At 33.2% G+C, this 20460-nt stretch overlaps 3 protein-coding genes across 3 annotated transcripts in view; 2 read left to right on the top strand and 1 right to left on the bottom strand.

Moving 5' to 3' along the window:
• The window catches only part of LOC126971793 (ethanolaminephosphotransferase 1), a 31900-nt gene extending 24960 nt beyond the window's left edge, over window positions 1-6940 (bottom strand). Inside the window, exons 1-3 of the mRNA XM_050818213.1 lie at window positions 6648-6940; window positions 6500-6568; window positions 5578-5770 (exon numbers count right to left, since the gene is read on the bottom strand). Coding sequence (XP_050674170.1) covers window positions 5578-5770; window positions 6500-6568; window positions 6648-6701 — 316 coding nt within the window. The 5' untranslated portion in view covers window positions 6702-6940. The remainder of the gene's footprint in view (window positions 1-5577; window positions 5771-6499; window positions 6569-6647) is intronic.
• LOC126971782 (zinc finger protein 28-like) overlaps window positions 1-20460 on the top strand; it is a 140310-nt gene that overhangs the window by 84351 nt on the left and 35499 nt on the right. The gene's annotated exons all lie outside the window — the stretch shown is intronic.
• LOC126971766 (alpha-aminoadipic semialdehyde synthase, mitochondrial) overlaps window positions 10746-20460 on the top strand; it is a 32667-nt gene continuing 22952 nt past the window's right edge. The window contains exons 1-5 of the mRNA XM_050818161.1: window positions 10746-10895; window positions 15838-15984; window positions 16407-16583; window positions 17222-17374; window positions 18902-19048. Of these exons, the coding sequence (XP_050674118.1) occupies window positions 10824-10895; window positions 15838-15984; window positions 16407-16583; window positions 17222-17374; window positions 18902-19048 (696 nt within the window). The 5' untranslated portion in view covers window positions 10746-10823. The remainder of the gene's footprint in view (window positions 10896-15837; window positions 15985-16406; window positions 16584-17221; window positions 17375-18901; window positions 19049-20460) is intronic.

The raw sequence follows: 20460 nt of genomic DNA, 5'->3' as shown, positions 1-20460 counted from the left end.
GGTTTGACATTTCTGCTGAGAAACAATTTCATTATAACAGCAGGGAGCATACTTAACAAAATAATTCTTGAAGTTATTAATATTAATGACAAATTCATGAAAAACAGTATGTATTTATTATGTACAGAACAACGTCTGTCGCGTCTGCTAGTTATGATATATTCTTTGCCAATTGCTTACGTACTCTATAATCTCCAGTTTTTGTTGTTTATCAAAATCGATTTTTTTTATGAAAATAAGGGATGAGACGAGCAGGACGTTCAGCTGATGGTTATTGATACGCCCTGACCATTACAATTTAGTGCCGCTCAGGATTCTTGAAAAACCCAATAATTGCGAGCGCCACTACAACTGCGCTGGTCACCTTGATACATAAGATGTCAAATATCATTTGCCCAGTAATTTCACTAGCTACGATGCCCTTCAGTCTGAAACACAATAATGTTTACACATTACTGCTTCACGGCATAAAAAGGCGCCGTTTTGGTACCCAAAATCTAGCCGGCATCCGGTGCAAAGGAGCCTCCCACTGGTAATTTTGCAGGTTATGCGCATAGAAATTATTTATTATTATTAAATTGCACAACGTAGAGCACAAAATCAACTCACACTCAAAGCCTCAATGGAAATACTTATGTTGTGTTATTTTATGGTTTCTTCGTAACTAATATAAGCTCAAGGAAAGTGTACACATTTGAAATAATATAAATTTGAGGTATAAAAACTCTATCTACTGTGTTGCAACCAGTCAAAATTTCTGTTTTGCTTTGAATTTCAATCTAATACCGTTATTTAATGTTGGCACCCAAAAAAAACTACGTTTAAAAAAACCGACTTCAAAAACTGAAAAGTATCAAATAACTAAAAATTTAATTTAATACAACTCTTATGCAAACCTTTACCTTTAATATTAATTAAATGCTATTATTTATATGTAAAGTGTACACATTTGAAATAATATAAATTTGAGGTATAAAAACTCTATCTACTGTGTTGCAACCAGTCAAAATTTCTGTTTTGCTTTGAATTTTAATCTAATACCGTTATTTAATGTTGGTACCCAAAAAAAACTACGTTTAAAAATCCGACTTCAAAAACTGAAAAATATCAAATAACTAAAAATTTAATTTAATACAACTCTTATGCAAACCTTTACCTTTAATATTAATTAAATGCTATTATTTATATGTAACTACTGGGAGAAACTATCTAAATTTTTTATGGGACCAAATGGCATCTATTTCGCATCAAAAAAAAAGAAGAATTACGTAAATCGGATCATAAATCTCTGAGTAATCGGTGTACAAACATAAAATTAAAAAAAGAGTACCGATCGAATTGATAACCTCCGCCTTAATGAAGTCGATAAAAAATAGCGAAAGGAGACTAATTATACCTAGTTTGGCCATAAATTCTGTTAGGTTACAAATAAAGAAAAATTGGCAGGTGTAGAGACTCCCGATAGAAGTGAAAACTTTGAGCTTTTAGCATTAAAATTTGTAATTTTATATTGTTTAAAAACAAATAAATTATTAATACCAATCTATTTTATAAACTTATTTTCAATAATAAGTATATTAATCAAACAAACATTACTTCAAAAATGCACAGTATATAAATTTAACTTTTGACTAAATCGATTCAATTTCACTTATAAGATATACACAGCACTAATGTTGCACAATACGTCAGCTGTATAGCTACAGATATACTGCTAAGCATTTCGTTGATGCGAACTCACGCGATTTCACCCATCCAAAATGTGTGTAAACTATATATATTTATCTTTTTAATTATTTATTTATCTCGTTTAACCGTCGTGCGCATGTCGGTGACGGGAACCCATGAGATTTTCCCCTACCAAAATGTGCCCAGCGCGGCTAAAGAATTTTTAACTTTAAAAATACGTCATAACATAACATAACTTATATGTGCTTATTTATTGGAGTGTCAGTAATAAATAAAAAGAATTCTATTCGAAACTAGCTGACCCGACAGACGTTGATCTGTATATAATAATGTTTTTATATGAATTTGTGAATAATATATCATAACATCAAAAATTACTTCGTAAAATATGCACCCTGCTGTCGTAATGAAATTGTTTCACAGCAGAACTGTCAAACCGTGCGTCAATAAATTCTCTCATAGAAATTATGTATGGACACATCACAGGAAAAACAAATTTGTTGTTTTTATTTATATTGAGCAGCATTTTCCTATTTATTCACCTTTTAAACCTTCTCTGGACCTCCACAAATAATTAAAGACCAAAATTAGCCAAATCGGTCCAGCCGTTCTCGAGTTTTAGCGAGACTAACGAACAGCAATTCATTTTTATATATACAGATTATTAGGTGATGATGAAGTTTGGTAAATGCTTGTTCTTCAGATTTCTTAAGCGAATCGATGTCGTTTAGAGCAGACCATGTCTTCTATAGTCCGGTGACTTTGTGCGCGACCGTCCCAGGGGTCGGTAAGTCAGCGGGTGGTGTTGCGGGGAAGGGTAACGTGTGAAATGAAATTTATTTTTTGCGTCGAATACAGTATACATTATAGATCTTAAATTATTATTATTATTGTGAGAGCTGACTTCTTTAGTAACCCTTTTTAGTTTTCTTAGCTAAACTAAGAATTAGAGAATTTGTGAATGTGGCCTAGACGAGGGTAACGTGGATCATCTGTTCTTCGATTGTCCCTTAATGCAACCTTCTTTGTACAATTTTATTCCCCGCCCTTCCCTAGTTTTCACTCCTTTTGTAAATACTTTGTTAAATATATTAAAAAGAATAAGATTAAGTTGTTAATATCACTATGTACTTATATTTAATAATTTAAGTAATTATATTTGTGTATGTCCTATAGTCTAACAGCATGAATATTTGTTTCAGGTTTTGAAAAAGAAAATAAAACTTGAATCAATCTTTAGCACTGATAACTTCCATTAAAATAAGTACTACCGTGTGTTTTTTTTTTTTTTTTTTTATGAAAATAAGGGACAAGACGAGCAGGACGTTCAGCTGATGGTAATTGATACGCCCTGCCCATTACAATGCAGTGCCGCTCAGGATTCTTGAAACCCCCAAAAATTCTGAGCGGCACTACAACTGCGCTCGTCACCTTGAGACAAGATGTTAAGTCTCATTTGCCCAGTAATTTCACTAGCTACGGCGCCCTTCAGACTGAAACACAGTAATGCTTACACATTACTGCTTCACGGCAGAAATAGGCGCCGTTGTGGTACCCATAATCTAGCCGGCAGCCTGTGCAAAGGAGCCTCCCACTGGTAAACTGTGTTACGGGACGGTCGCGCACGCAGTTGTCGTAATATAAAACTGACCAATTTAATTAATAATAATAATAATTTAACTAATTTGTAGTCCACAAAACATCCAGTTTGTAAAGTTTCGATTTGTGCTAAACGCGGGCCAGTCATCCATAAAACAGGCCCTCACAATTATTAAAATTTAAATATAAAATATATTTTCTTACACAACTGAATTAATGTTTTGAGCTATGTAAGTAGTTATTTTTTTTGTTTCCCCTTCGTTATTCATGTAGGTAATATGAATAATGCAAACAAACAAACAAAACCTCATTCTGTACAAAAATGCAATAAAATTCCATTAAAACTATCAACAAGGATGCATAGATGCATAACGGCGATTGTAGAAAGAGATGGATGTATTGTAAGAAGTATTATTATACTTTAACCTTTAACGCTGTCCAAGCTGTGTTTTTCTGTTTTTTTCTCACACAATGTCGTTGAGTTTTAGAAACTACTTAAATATTTATACTTTTGTAAAGCTTTTTATAAATTAATAATTCGTATTTAACGAACGAGAACTGTGTATATCTTTTCAATTTCAATCAATACTCAATTTGCTCTAAATACCTAATAGTATTTGCTCAATTATTTGTTGGCATTTTATCATCAGTATCAAGTCAGCAAAAATTTTAATCGAGCCTCTAATTTTAATCGAGCCTCTTATTTAAATCGAGCCTCTAATTTTAATCGAGTCTCTAATTTTAATCGAGTCTCTAATTTTAATTGAGCCTCTTATTTTAATCGAGCCTCTAATTTTAATCGAGCCTCTAATTTTAATCGAGCCACTAATTTTAATCGAGCCTCTAATTTTAATCGAGCCTCGAATTTTAAGTGACTCTCTAACTGTAGGGATTATAATTTAGGGTATGCCCTTTAAATCGACAATAAGCACCAATATTTGGATCTTCTATGATGGTACACAAAAGAGACCAAATGGAAATCTTTTCTTGTGATATTTTTATAGTTTTCTTTATGATTTTGGTATTAGGAAAGTTGGGAGATCGTGTAAGAGCTGGGCTGATGATGTAATGGAATATGCTGGAAAAGACTGGCTAATATTGAGGAAAAATCATATAGTGTGGAAGAAAATGGGGGAGGCCTTTACTCAAAGAGGGGCACATACTACTGATTAAAACATTTATTATTAAGAAATAAACAAAAACTTACATAAAACTTTTACTCTTTTTTAATTCTTATAATATTAGGGTTTTTTAATTATTAAATTTAGTTTAATTTAGTACGGGAATGAAAGGCTTTTTTTATTATTTATTATGTATATGATTTCGGTGACTTATGATTTTAACAGAATTAACAGCAGTTTTAGTTCTAACAGCACACAGCCACCCTTTACTTTTGTGGTCTTCAACATGGAGGATGTGTTGTATATCTATTGGCTATAGCTTTTGAAGTGTCTACAAAATGATGAAGAGGTTCATACCCACTTTGTGCAAGGTGATCACTTTAATTCTGTTTTCTTTAACAACCCATTCCAATATTGTGATTTACTATTTGCCTCGAAAAATATGTGAAATGGAGGAAAATGATTGCACTTTAAATTTATTTTTTTTACTACGGCTTTAAGTTGTAAGAATATTTATGGCCAGACTAGTTACTGAAGGCGAACTTTTGCAAATGTTTAATTTACAATATGCCAAAAACTGTTTAGTTTGTTGCTGTGACTAAGGTTACAATATACAAGTGGCAACAGATTGAATACATAAATCGCTTGTTGAACATCAAAATCTACCACCCGTTCAAAATGACAGACTGTTTGTTAAACTGGGCATGCATGCTATTGTCTAGAAAGTTTCCAATTCATGCATCTATAAAACAAATTCTTTCTATAGTGATTGAATGTCATTTGATGTGGCTTCCATAAAGATTGGCAAGCTTAAAATAACAAGTATTGGCAGTGGCCTTGGGCACTAGATTTTTCAGATACACTAAAATGGAGTGTACTATATGGCACCCTATTCTCTCACTAATTTCTAACCCTTATTTTGTTTAAGAGAGTGCTGATTGACTTAGGTTAACAGCCTACAACTCTGGTTTTATAAGGGAGAATAAGTAGTGGTGTATATACAATTATGGGGATCAGTTAAATATTATGCACTAAAAAGAACACTGAGATCCGTTCTGCTTTGTATCCAGACATATGAAACACCCTAAAATTTATTATAATTATTATCATCATCATTATTACATTTGTTGGCCATGCTATTAAATGGATGCTAGAAATAAAAACTCACCTAAAGTGTATGCAACAAACAGATTTACAGCGGCAACAGCCCAAACCCAGTTTGGAATGTGATCATTTGTAGCGTTTTCTTCTGTTAAAGCATGGAATCCATAATCATAATAGGAGAAGAGAAGGAAGTTTAGTACAGTCAATAGGAATCCAGTAAATGTTAAAATATTTGGTGCTACCCATACCGGACAAAACTGCAACCGTTTTAAAGAATTAATTATTCATGCAATGCTACATAATATACTTAATTATAATTAATTATTATACTTAGTATTAAATAAAACTGGTTAAGTGTGGGTTGGCAATTAATAAGATCATTGAATTATGTGATGGATATATTACTATTTACATGATAAAATAAATTTTACTTTAATGAATCATAAATATGGAAGGCCCATGACACATTTCATGAGCTTTCAGGACAATATAGTCCATTGATATCACAAGTTTTGAAGAGGATATTATTGTCACATATGAGAAACTTCTTGTACAACAGCCACTGCAGTGACTGTCCCTTCCCACTATTCTTGAATATATTTTTTACACTCTCTTAATTTTATAGCATAAACTATATTAACTAAAAAAACAATTAATAACAGAATCATATTAATATAATCTGTTTAAGGACTATATGCAATTATAAAGTATTGAATATTATATTCAATTACTTTATAATTTTCATATGATAAAAGCTATGAATGTAAGCAATATGTGTGATAATTTACATATTTTTTCTTAATTTAATTTATTAACTAAAGTACAGTTAATTACTATTCAAAGTCTTATGAGAGAATTTAAATTTTTTAGTCTTATTATACTTACATACAAAAAAAAAATATAACATGCCTTAGTGCGAAGTAAGTCCTAATTGGATTTTTGTTATTATTTTATATAAGAATAATATAATAATAAAAATTTCTTACCTGTACGCACCAGTCCCAGAACGGATGCATAACATATTTACTTAGAATGCTTGTGTCTATTGAATTATACTGAAATTATAAATTTATATAAATATTGATGATTAGGTTAGGATATTACCTATGACTTATTTTTGTGAATAAGATATACCTTATACTTTTCAAATCCCTTAAGTTGTTCCTTGGATAGGTAGGAAGAAGTCATTTTAATAAGCTTTTCAGTTTAGTTTTCCAGTGGAATTCCTCTAATAACTATTTACTACATGCCGATTTCTGTAGTAGTATTGGTAACATCTTTCATAATTATATTTAGATTTTAGACGGAAAACTTTCATTCAATAACACAATATTATAATCTGTTGTCTATTCAAACTGTCTCAAGCAATATTATTATGTCGTTTATAAAATTTATTTTAAATCAATAAACACTACCACCACATTCAAAAATCGACATCAAATGACAAAATGAAAATACAAATCAAAGAATATATTCGAGTAAATGATTCAACCAAAGAGGATATAAAATTGATAATATAAATACTCGCACGATATTCAACACAATACAATACAGAGAGATGTGATGTGACGGTGAATAGAGGTGGATTGTTAAATCAATTATAAAACCAATTCATTCTGAAAAAAACATAAACAACATTTGTAATGAATGCTGCGAATGGTTAGAGTAATTAATTACTGTTGCTGTGCTATGGATCAGCGCCATCTATTGAAAAACTTTAATCTTGTAGTAATATATCAATGATTGAAGCTGCAAAAATCAAATAATTTTAGTAAGTAACACTAGATAGCAAGAAAGAAGAAACAAAAAGCAAAATAATGTTTTGTCGTTAAGTGTGTGAACGCATTGTTTTATCTAAATAATACTACTATACGTTACTATATATATACATAGTTACATCACTTTATATAATATTTTTTAAAAGGATGAAGCTGTAAAATATATTGTTTTATAAACGTGGCACTGAGTTTTTTGCCACTTCTACTCAATAAAGCTTAACCTTTTCTGAAGTCGTGGTAAATGGTATAATTTAATACGTAAGTATCCATTAAGTACTACTCTGTGGTATAATGTATAATATTATGTTTAACTTTTGATATTCATATGTAGACGGTATAAACTTATACAGGATGTCCCAATATTATGGGACATGAAGGGAAAGTACCTTAAATATCGAAAATAGGCTATTTTACTGAAAGAAGACTTTATGTTATTTTTAAAAGTTAGTAATTTTGCATTCAAAGATTTTCTAGAAATTACTTGCCTCGTCTGGGAATCGAACCGACTTAAATGTAAAAAAAAACACCCCTACTCTTATGATGCCAATCGAAAGAATGGTCAAAAACTAATAACTCTTCTTAAGTAACATAGTATTTAAAAAGAAAGTAGTCAATTAAGTGGGTATTTTTTGTAAATTAATTAATTAAATGCTCAAAATGTGATCTCTCTTGTCTTACGCAAATCGCCAATATTTTAATGAGTCCGCTGCCTGTTGATTTTCATATCATTTTATGGTGAATACTCGATATGATATGGCATAATTCTGTTTGTAACTCGCCCACGTTCTCGTATCACTTTTTGTATAGCATATCTTTCACATATCCCCAAAAGAAGAAAACTAATGGTGTAAGGTCCGGGGATCTGGCCGGCCATCTAATCGGTCCATTCGTACCAATCCAAGTAAACAAAACATTCTTTTTAGATGTTCCTTTCTTTTAAAATACTATGATACTTAAGAAGAGTTATTAGTTTTTGGCCATTCTTTTGATAGGCATCATAAAAGTAGGGGTGTTTTTTTTTATATTTAAGTCGGTTCGATTCCCAGACGAGGCAAGTAATTTTTAGAAAATCTTTGAATGCAGAATTACTAACTTTTAAAAATAACATAAAGTCTTTTTTCAGTAAAATAGCCCATCTTCGATATTTAAGGTACTTGCCCTTCATGTCCCATAACTTTGGGACATCCTGTATAATGAAGAACACGATCCAGAAGGGATCTAAGTTTACAGACAGCGACAAGATACTTCAGTGACTATAAACTAAGCAAGTTGGGTTCTAATGTTCTTGTTGTTGTTAATGTTGGGTTCTATTGTCTTAAATTAAATTGACTTTAAAATATATATTAATTCTAGTCTTTAAATAATGACATTTAAAAATAATAATTATAATTTAAACTGACCTAAGTGCTCAAAATATAGACATTGATACATTAAAACTATTTACACACATTGTTACATGTTTTCTAGCAAAATAAAGGATTTATTAATTTTTATTTATTATTTAATGAAAATAGTACCAGCTTTCTGTCTAAGCCTTGGATCTCCTTTATAGGACAAAACGTATCCTAGCTTTCTTTGCTATTATTGGAATTGTGATGAGACGCACTCTTCCTATAAAACTTTAGATTGTAATGGTATTGTTACGCGTTATAATGAGCCTTTTTATCTACCTACTACAGATAGTATACCAGGAACAGACAAAAGGTAATAATGCCTACTACTCGGCTAAGTCGAGTTAGTAAGTCTTTTGTGGGGCGATGTATATGGTTTTACAACAAGATCCCAGAAAATGTTAAAAACAAAAGTATTACGTTATTCAAAAGAATTGTTAAGATACGTTTGTGTCGTAAAGGTTACTATAACATAAATGACTTTCTTAATGATACCACAGATTGGGAATGGAGCGACCGCCCTCAGGCTATTAAATAAAAGTTTAATTGTACAATATTACTTTGTAAACATATTTTTTATGAAAAAAAAAGCTCGCTGAGTTTGTTGCGCCCATTCTTCTCAGGCCTGAGGCATTCATTTTGGGACGGGTGGTAGTTTTTTTTGACGTTCAATAAGTGATGTCACATCCTATTTTGAATAAAAATATTTGAATCTGTATTTATATATTTTGCATGTATATTGTCAAAGACGTACAGTTTCACAAGTGATATTATAATAAAACGGACTTCATTTCGTATAATTTAACAGACTTCGAATTTTATGGTCGTGAAAACGTAAAGTTTTATGTACCTACTATATCAAAGATTTATTTATATTTAAGTTGAATAATGGAACAGTGTAGATTTTTAAAAATGAAAATTAATTTTAATATATTTAAATAATACGTGAGAAAGCCCATAGGGCGCTCAGAGGGCAATGGAAAGGGCTATGGTCGGAGTTTCCCTGCGAGATCAAATTATAAATGAGGAGAGCCGTAGGAGAACCAAAGTCACCGCCATAGCCCAAACGATTGCGAAACTGAAGTGGCAGTGGGCAGGGCACATAGTGCGACGGACAGATGGCCGTTGGGGCAGTAAAGTCCTCGAATGGCGACCACGTACCGAAAGACGTAGTGTTGGTAGGCCCCCACAAGATGGACCGACGATCTGGTCAAGATTGCCGGAATACGTTGGAAGAGGGCCGTGGTTGGACCGATCGTCGTGGAAATTTTCGGGGGAAGCTTTGTCTAGCAGTGGACGTCTTCCGGCTGATGATGATGATGATGAAACATTAAGTTAAGAGTAAATTGAGTTACGGCCTATTACAGTTTAAAATACTTCAGTAATGATAGGGTTGCTTGGCGGTGAAATAGATTGCTTCTTTATCATTTATATTAAGTCTCTATGTGATTATTATGTAATCAGAAAAGTATTTTTGCTCACTAAGTTGCTTCTCAGCTAAGAATACCAGTGAGAGGCTCCACTGCATAGGATCCCGACTAGATTATGGGTACCACAACGGCACCTGTTTCTGAAGTGAAGCAGTCATGTGTAAATGTTACTTTGTTTCTATCTGAAGGGCGCCGTAGCTAGTGAAATTACTGGGCAAATGAGACTTAACATCTAATGTCTCAAGGTGACGAGTGCAATTGTAGTGCCGCTCAGAATTTTTTGCATTGGAACGGGCAGGGCGTATCAATTACCATCAGCTGAACGTCCTGCTCGTCTCGTCCCTTATTCTCATAAAAAAGTGCCTAAAGTGAAGCCATAGTAACTTGCGATTCAAAGCTGAAGACATTGGTCTTTTTGAATAAAGAAAATTTGAATCTACACATAGATTTTTATTAATTACGTTGATAACATTATAATCGAAAAAGTTCCTAACTACATAAATGATAAAAATCGCGGAAACATTCGGCTATAATTTTATAATCTATTGATAAGTTATTCGTTATATTTCCCCAAGTGACTGCGGGATGGTATTCACAAATAAGTATTTAGATTATTTATACCAGCCGTATCGAACAAACGTCTCATCAGTTTATCGACATTAAGGTTTATCGACACCACTTCATTAAATATATGTGTGCTTGAGTAATAATATGTATCACAAATTATGTGTCCGAGGAAAGAGGAATTTGTTAAAGCAAATCGTTTATTATTCGACATCAAAGGTATGCTCGTGAATTTTGCTTAATGTTATTTTACCAAATGCAAATTTGCAATCATTTTTGCTCAAAGTAAGTTGTACAATGAAGTATCTTATATAATTGATATATAATACGATTAAAATGTAATGTAAATCATTTTATTATGGATTATAATTATTTGTTTTACTAAAATTAAGATAATTAATGTGAGAAAATATACATTTAAATTTAGATACTTTTGTTAAATAAATGAAGTAGGGTTTTCTATATAAAACATTAATACTAGTTACAATACTTAAGGAATATGCCTAAAACGGCGCCTATTTCTGCCGTGAAGCGATAATGTGTAAACATTATTGTGTTTCGGTCTGAAGGGCGCCGTGAATTTACTAGGCAAATGAGACTTAAAATCTTATGTCTTAAGGTGACGAGCGCAATTGTAGAGCCTCTCAGAATTTTGGGGCTTTTAAAGAATCCTGAGTGCACTGCACTGTATTGGGCAGGGCGTATCAATAACCATCAGCTGAACGTCCTGCTAGTCTCGTAACTTATAATCATTAAAAAAAAATTAAAAATGCCATCCTGGTTAAATAAGAAACAAGAGTGGGCGTTTTTCGATAGGTAAAATTTGTAAATTTCCTTCCATCTTTTTTTAACTATAATATAATATGTTGCAGTGGCAACAGTATTATTGTACAGCCTGTTAAATTTTATCTGCGTAACTATTTCGGTTAATGAGATGTTGCACTCTGACATACAGACAGATGAAAAGAAGGACAGAGGAGTCATTGGGTTATATATATACTGTGCTATTTATAAGCGAGAAGTAAATTTATTTCAAATTTAAAGTTTTTGTCTTTATCTTACGTTTGTCATTACAGATTTACATGACAGGGAGAAGTAATTTTAATCTTGGTAACTTTACATCGCGTTTGTTAATAAGACAGGGTTCCCGAAGGTTATCCTTAGGGCACAGAACCCTAAGGAAATGAATTATTTGAATGAAAATTTCCCCCAAATTAATAAGTCAATCAACAGAGTTATCCACCGAGAGTTATGACCCAAAGCCTGGCACGTACCTCTATCACAGGCTAAGTTTGGCCATACAGAGAGGTAACATTGACTGTTGACAGTTTCAGTGACACCTTACTTGCCGAAATGGTTTAAAAGATTATTTCAATTTAATTTAAATGATATCAATCAATTAGTTTGCCAAGATCTTTGTTTTCTTTCAATCCAATTTGAATTTGTTGCACATTACTGCGGTTCCTACTTATATACTTAATATGAAATGTAGCTTAGTTTTAATAACAGGCAAATATAACTGATATAGGTACTTAGTGGGAACCTAAGTTAGTACTTACAAATTAAGTGAAATGTGACTGCTTGGATTATCAATCACATAGCATACCGAAGTACAATAATTAGTTTGAGTAAATCAAGTTGATACTTTTTAAAAATGTATTTATTTATACCCAATTGGAATTCTTACGAAATTCCACATCAGCTGAACGGAATTTTGTTTATTAACTACTTACATATTATGAGTTATCTTTATAAGAGATTAAACATTTTTTAATCAAGATTTCACGTAGTACGAAGTTACGTTGGAAACAGCAAATTATCAGAATTTATCAATATTTGTTTTAAGCGCCACATTATCTTGAAGGCGTGTACTTATTTATCTCTGCACTGTAAATAAAAATCAATATTACTGACCATATTTACATAAATCATTGTAACCTAACCGAAGCGGGGTACATATACAACATATGAATATATAAGTAACATACCTACATATTTATGTATACTACACAGTATATAGAAAATTAATGTGACATCTTTGAAACCTTAGATTTGTCTCCGCACCACCTAAGAACAATAGCTTTTTTATTACGGCAAGTATTAGATGCCTGTGTGCGTGGCATCTTGACACTCAATGGCATCTTTCAAATTGTGTAACATGTGATTGAAATTAATAAAATACAATATACTTACTGAGATATGTGATCTAAATGTCTTACTTATTTCTTGTAGTATTATTTTTACAAAGCAGTACTACGAAACCCGGCATTCTAGTTTCAATTATTAGTAAAGTTTAACAGAACATCTGGCACGTCAACGTCACACATTGTTCGAGACTGGCTCTAGTACAACCACTTGAGCGTAGTATTAGTTGCCGCACTTTGCGACTACGCCTTCGGTATTTATTTGGAGCGCAGCGGAGACCAATCCTAAATGTAACTTTCAAACGCTTTTTTTAATGATTGTCAAAAAATGTCAAAACACCTGCTATGTTTCAAATTCAATTTTTTTTTATAAAAAATAGGAAATGAAATGAATTATTGAAGGTCAAATTTTACCGGATTTCTTTCTTTTTTTCGATACAATCAAATTATTAATTTTAATCGCCTGAAGGCGGTCGCTGTATTCAGAATCTGTGGTATCATTAAGAAATACATTTATTTTATAGTAACATAAACGCCTTTAACAATTCTTTTGATTTTCGTAATACCTTTGAACATTTTCTGGGATCATGTTGTCATAGTATATCAACAAGTGAGCTAAGCTGTTCATTATACATGGACAACACACGGACTAGTAAAAAAAGAAGGACTCCGCGCCGTGATATAAGCACGTGAAGCACCTTTAAGCTAGTGTGTGTGAGGCTACGGGGTATACCAGTTACACAATTTTTTCTCCATAAGATAATCATATATCCACAAATACTTTTATATTATTGTTTTTACACTTATTCATAACGCACAACGGCATTTTTAAAATATTTTATTGCGACGCAAACTGATCTGTCACAGACGATGGCAAATCTCATTATGGCGGCCGATCGGCTTGTATTAGTGTAAGTGTATGCGTGGGCCTATGTATTTACACGTTTACCGGCTTATTTTGGTGCCTCACTGTTATGTAAGGTGACACGAAGTCCTTATTTTTTTACTCGTCCGTGGGACAACACTAGAAGTCGAAAGATGCGTAGCCGGCTTTTAAGTTGGTAGTATGCCCTAGCCCCTAAGCTCTATGGGCTTTAAGAACGTTTCAAATTCACATTCACATTTATAATACTGGCAGGGATTCGATATACGGATCAAGTTAAAACCAGCAGCCATATTCCACCACCGGACATGACGTCAAAATACTAAATTCCATACGCATCATGTTGCCGTCTGGCATGCTACAAGCGCGCGTTTTGTCCAAAATTGTGGAATCAAACACCGGCTGTAGTTTTCACGAACTGATACGTCTGAAGGACGGAAGAACATTTTTAGCTTAAGGCATCATCATCATCAGCCATAAGACGTCCGCTGTTGGACAAAGGCCTCCCCAAAGATCTCCAAGATGGATTGGTCTTGCGCTGCACTCATCCAACGTATTCCGGCGATCTTGACCAGATCGTCGGTCCATGTTGTGGGGGGCCTCCCAACACTGCGTCTTCCGGTACGTGGTCGCCATTTGAGGACTTTATTGTCCGTCGAGCTATGTGCCCACCCCATTGGCACTTCAGTTTCGAAATCATTTGGACCACGTCAGTGACTTTGGTTCGCCTACGTATCTCCTCGTTTCTGATTCGATCTCGCAGGCAAACTATGTATGTTGACGAGCTATGTATGTATACAATATGTTTAGCATTCGAATTCGATGAATTTTATATATATAATTCTTGTGTGCGTGTGTATGTCACTGAAATTTTTTGTGTGAGTTCAAGGGGATTCGAGGATGGTTTAGATTCACAATTGAACTACCTCCTAAACGGCTGGACCAATTTTGATGATTTTTTGTGTGTTCCAGTGAATTTGAGATTGGTGTGTGTCTTCAGGTGGATTCGAGAATGGTTTAGATTCACAATTAAACTACCTCCTAAACGGCTGGACCGATTTTGATGATTTTTTTGTTTGTTTCAGTGAATTTGAGATTGGTTTAGATTCTCAATTCCGTCCATATAATATAATTCTCTCCGTCCATATAAATAAGAACTCCTCTTAACGGCTGGACAGATTTTGCAAATTTAAGACGTGGGTACAGGACAACGTCTGTTGGGTCCACTAGTCTATATATATAAAAATGAATTGCTGTACGTTAGTCTCGCTAAAACTTGGGAACGGCTGGACTGATTTGGAAAATTTAGGTCTTGAATTATTTGTGGAAGTCCAGAGAAGGTTTAAAAGGTGAATAAATAGGAAAATGCTCGGAATTAAATAAAAACAAAAAAATTGTTTTTCCTTTGATGTGTCCATACATAATTTCTATGAGAGAATTTATTGACGCACGGTTTGACAGTTCTGCTGTGAAACAATTTCATTACGACAGCGGGGTGCATATTTTACGGAGTAATTCTTGATGTTATGATATATTATTGACAAATTCATAAAAAACATTACTTTATCTTATATCTTTAAACGAGCAATTCTTGTATATATATATAATCTGAATCTCGGAAACGGCTCCAACGATTTTCATAAAATTAAGTATGCAGGGGATTTCGGGGGTGATAAATCGATCTAGCTAGGTTTCAATTTAAAAAAAATGGTTTTATCCATGTTTGAATGAGAAACAGCTACAATAACATTAGAATACAAAGGTAAATTTCGCCACTATATACAAGACTATTATAGCTCAGATGGGACATTGGGTGATCCGGAAAGCAGAAGACCCCGGTTCGAATCCAGATGTCCTATTAGTTTTTTTTTTGTTCAAGTTTTGTACATTCTTAAAAATCCAAGCAAGGCTCGGTCGTCCGGATATTTTATTATTTACAGAACAACGTCTGTCGGGTCAGCTAGTTATTTATAAGTTTTTAATTTTATCCATTACCAACAAACATAGAAAAATTAAATAATTTCTGTTTGTAATATTATTATTTTAGATGATAAGATTTAATATAGCAACACTCCGAACTTTTGTTCTTGATTATACCTACAAATCTTACATATTAATACTGTTAATACCGCAGCCTGGAAAAGTGTTGGCAATCCGTAGGGAAGACCAGTCAGTATGGGAGAGAAGAGCGCCATTTTGTCCCACCAACGTCAACCGACTGGTGAGACAGGGGGTCAAGGTGATCGTGCAACCCTCCAATCGAAGAGCTTATCCTATGCAGGTGAGATACATACTTATGTTATCCAAACACCAATATAATATTCACCAGTGGGAGGCTCCTTTGCACAAGATTATGGGTACCATATTTAAGCATTTTTAAAGCATTATTGTGTTTCGGTCTGAAGGGTGCCGTAGCTAATGAAAATACTGGGTAAATTGCCAAATAACATCTTATGTCTCAAGGTGACGAGCGCAATTGTAAAGCCGCTCGGAATTTTAGCTTTTTCAAGGATCCTGAGCTGCATTCAATTGTAATGGACAGGGCGTATCAATTACCACCAGCTGAACGCCCTGCTCGTCTCGTACCTTTTAGTAATAAAAAAGTGATTAAAATTTAATTTGATGTCTAGTAGTGATAGAATAGAAAGAGAAGAGAAGTTACTAGAATGACTGCAATTATTTAATCCGTTCCGAACTTTTCAGTCATACATAAATGCTGGCGCAAGCGTGCAAGAAGATATAAGTGAAGCGAACGTCATATTCGGAGTTAAACAGGTCCCGATAGATCTGCTCATACCGAACAAAACTTACTGTTTCTTCTCACACACGATCAAAGCGCAGGAGGCTAATATGCCAATGTTAGATGCAATCTTGGCAAAGGTAATAAATACTAAATGTTAAAAAATAATATTGATTGAAAATTATTGTAAATATATCTGTAGTTTTAGACTACAACATCCACTTGAGCTAAGAACCATCCAGGTGAGAAAACATCGTCAAATATTCAAATTCTTACAAGCCGTCTAAGGAGAGCAAATAAAAACCTCACTGTATGATATGCTTATTCATTAGGAAACTTTATCACGAGAACAGATAAAATCAGTCAAATTATGTACGAAAGTTTCGACCTCATTCTGCTAATGTCCTCTGTAATCATACTAAACTAACTTGATCGGATCCCTACCATCAAAATATCATAAAGCCCTATTCATAGAAGGTTTATTTAAAAGTCTCCTATCGCAAGATGTACTACTAAAATCGTCAATTTGTTTGGTTAATAACAATAAATTTGTAGATCACCTTTGAATGCATTTTATCCAAACTTTTACATTTTGTGAATCCTATTACCTATATTTATGCAAACGACATAGCTTTTCGCATTTTTACGACATTCGAGCTATGAAGATTTGTGAGCTTTGGTGCAAGTGCTCTCCTAAACAACAGAAGAATTACAAGAATATTTTCTTTACGGGGCTGTACAAACTATAACAATTTCATTAATAAATGTCTTCTTTTAGAACATACGTCTGATTGACTACGAGAAGCTAATGGACCGTAGCGGTAATCGAGTGGTGGCGTTCGGGAAATACGCGGGAGTCGCAGGAATGATAAACATTCTACACGGTCTGGGATTACGCTTGCTGGCTTTAGGACATCACACACCTTTTATGGTAAATATTTCATGATACGCTTTGCTGATAAATCACTTGCAAATTGTCTATGTGTAAATATTACTCAAATATACAGATAACAGTTTCTAGACTTCTTTTTGGTTACATTGTTCCTGAATTTGGATCCCAATTTTGATAAAAATGTACACTTAGATGAAGTTACATTAAAATCTGTTATTAATTATACTAAGGTCGGAAAATTTACACACATTTTTTCGAGTGACGAAACGAGCAGATATTTAGCGGATTCATCTGCCCATATCAGAGTCAAAGTCAAATAAACTTTATTCAATAAGTTTAATCTAAGCGCTTTTGAATCGTCATTAAAATATTTAGGTAATTTGAAGTACTGAATCCACTAAATGTTCGAAAAAAGTAGAGCTCGTGAGAAGCACATACGAGAAACTCAACAGCTACTCTTGTCAACCAAATAGAGCATTTTAAAGTAGCTGTAATATACATAGCAAATTAGTTCGTAGGCTGCTGCATCAAATATATTATGAATTGTGTTCAATGATAAAAATCAATCAAATATTTCATAAAAAGTAATAAAGAACAAAATGTATAAATATAAATTATAGTATATTGGATGCATCAACCCTTAGAGCTTGAATTCATGGCTTGTGTAAGGATGCTTCCTGAACACGATGCATGACATAGAAGTTACATCACATAGAGGCTAGAGCATCTTATTTGACGACTCCGTGTAGTCGCACTTTGTCTGATGTGACTATAATTTCACCGGCTCTTACACTGTTTCTTTTCATCTCGCTCTCGTGGAAGTTATTATTTTAAGGCCAGTGAGTGCCCTAAATTGGTCCCACCAGTGGGTAGATGATCGGCCTCGCCGCCTCTTAACTTCTTCAACCTTGGCCACCACGATAAGTTTTTGAGATTGTCTGGTCGTCCCACTGCACATACAATCAGTTGCGTTATGGGATTGAAAGGAAAAAAAGTTTATGTGTTTATGGCTGGCTTACACAGTGCAAGGTAGCGTACGATTCAGCCTGCCAAGTCACTACATACACAATAGCTTGCATGCGAGTAACTTCAACATATTTTGTTTTTACTCGCCTGCTAGGCTTGAAGCTACTCGCACATGGGAGTAGTCGCATTATTTGCATTTCATATATTGACACTTCAGTGTCAGCCGGACAATTGAGTATGGAGCCATTGTTCTTGTTGAGCTAGTACTTCTTGCAACTCAATCTCTAATCAAAATATTTTATTTCCCTCTTTTTTATATTTGACTTGACATCGAGAACTCGTAAGACCGGGCAGGTAATATCGCGTCGACAGCTCAGGTGAGCCGAGCTGCTGGCGTACGAGTAGACAAGTCGAGTAGATATCTACTGGCTCTAGCCGGCACTGACTACAGTAGCTTGTATTGTGTAAATAAACCAGAAGTAAAAATCAACGGCTATGCTGTATTACAGCACGATAGATAATCACAGCACCGTTGCCAGCCTTTTTACTACTACCATTTAAAAAAATAATAATATATATTTAATGGGTATGTTCGAATAGCATATTGGACCAGCACATAACTATCGCAACTCCAGTATGGCTCGGCAAGCAATCCGCGACGCTGGATATGAAGTGTCCCTGGGAATGATGCCCAAATCATTGGGACCGCTCACTTTCGTTTTCACTGGCTCTGGAAATGTATCTCAAGTAAGTACTATAAATAATTCCAATTTTATTCTTAAAAAATCTCTATATTATATTAGAAGTCTAGACAAGGTTTTATTTAAGTTGCAATGTTTGTATTGTAGCTGAATTAGAACCATTTTGTTATATCGTGCAAGTAATTTTTTGCTGTAAGGAAAGTTCAGCTCATTTCAAGCTTTTCTAAGAAAGGTTTGTTTTTCTTCGTTTATGTCATAAGACAGGGTCAAAAGAGCTTATAATTAAAAGAATCGATTTTTTTATGTCGTTTCTCGATATTTTTATACGCTTTATATTAGCTTCACCTGTATGTTTGTATGTTTGTAACCGACTTCTTTGAGCGCGATTTTGACCCACTTTAAACGGCTAGATTTCGTTCAAACTTTGTAGATTTATCGAGGACCGATGACATTACACTAATTTGATAAAATTATTCAATTTTTCAATTTGCAAAATATGATTTTTGTTAATTTATATAATTTTCATCTATATTCGATAAGGTAGGAATTGATGTTAAAGTACTCAATAGTTTTAAAAATACGCTTTTATAGAAAATTTAACTAAAAAATTAAAAATAAATAATAGTTAAAAAAAACTAAGAAGCACGCTTTATATAAAATTCAACTAAAAAATAGAAAATAAATTTAAATTGAAAATAGTGTAAAAAAATATATTTTATTGTAAAAAAAAGCGTGGGGTGTAGAAATATTATTATTTTAATAATATCTTAAAAAGAATTTTATATAAAGCGTGCTTTTTAGTTTTTTTTTAACTATTATTTTTTATTCTCTGTCTGTTGAACCCTACTAGGAGGTGTTTAATATGGACAAAATTTTGGAAATATTATATATTTTCATTTGTCCTTTATGCGCATGCATTGTATCAAATAAATTATACGTCTTGAACGATTCTGTTACATATATACGAGTCAAGCAGAGTTATTTCTAAAACCGCTTCAAGCTTTCGTCTTCCATATATGATGCATTGGCTTCATGTCTATATGTAGCCATTACATAAAAATACACTTCATTTCATCTTCTTCGATAACGCCAAAGCGAATTTTAGGTAATATTTTACTTCTAGTGTACAATTTAACATAAACATATAGAGAACCTAGCACTAAACTGCAAATTCTAATAAAAAAAGACATAAAGGGCATTGCAAAATATGTCCGAATATCTTCGAAGATTAACATTACATTGACCATTAATGTTACCAAAATATAATTCATAATTTTCTAAGCTACTAATAATTATTTCATAATATTAAATCGAAGATCTTATTTCTGTATCAATAAATTAAACAAGTATTATATATTTGTCACAGCGATGCTACGATCTATGGACCGCGTAAAGTACACAGTAAAACGTACATTGATAAAAGCAAAATATAGGCAATATGTTAATTTTCTTTTCTAT

This window comes from Leptidea sinapis, chromosome 24 (genome assembly GCF_905404315.1).
Source record: "Leptidea sinapis chromosome 24, ilLepSina1.1, whole genome shotgun sequence".
NCBI lineage: Eukaryota > Metazoa > Arthropoda > Insecta > Lepidoptera > Pieridae > Leptidea > Leptidea sinapis.
Note: the sequence above shows the minus strand (reverse complement) of the source record. Positions and strands in the feature narration are given on the sequence as shown.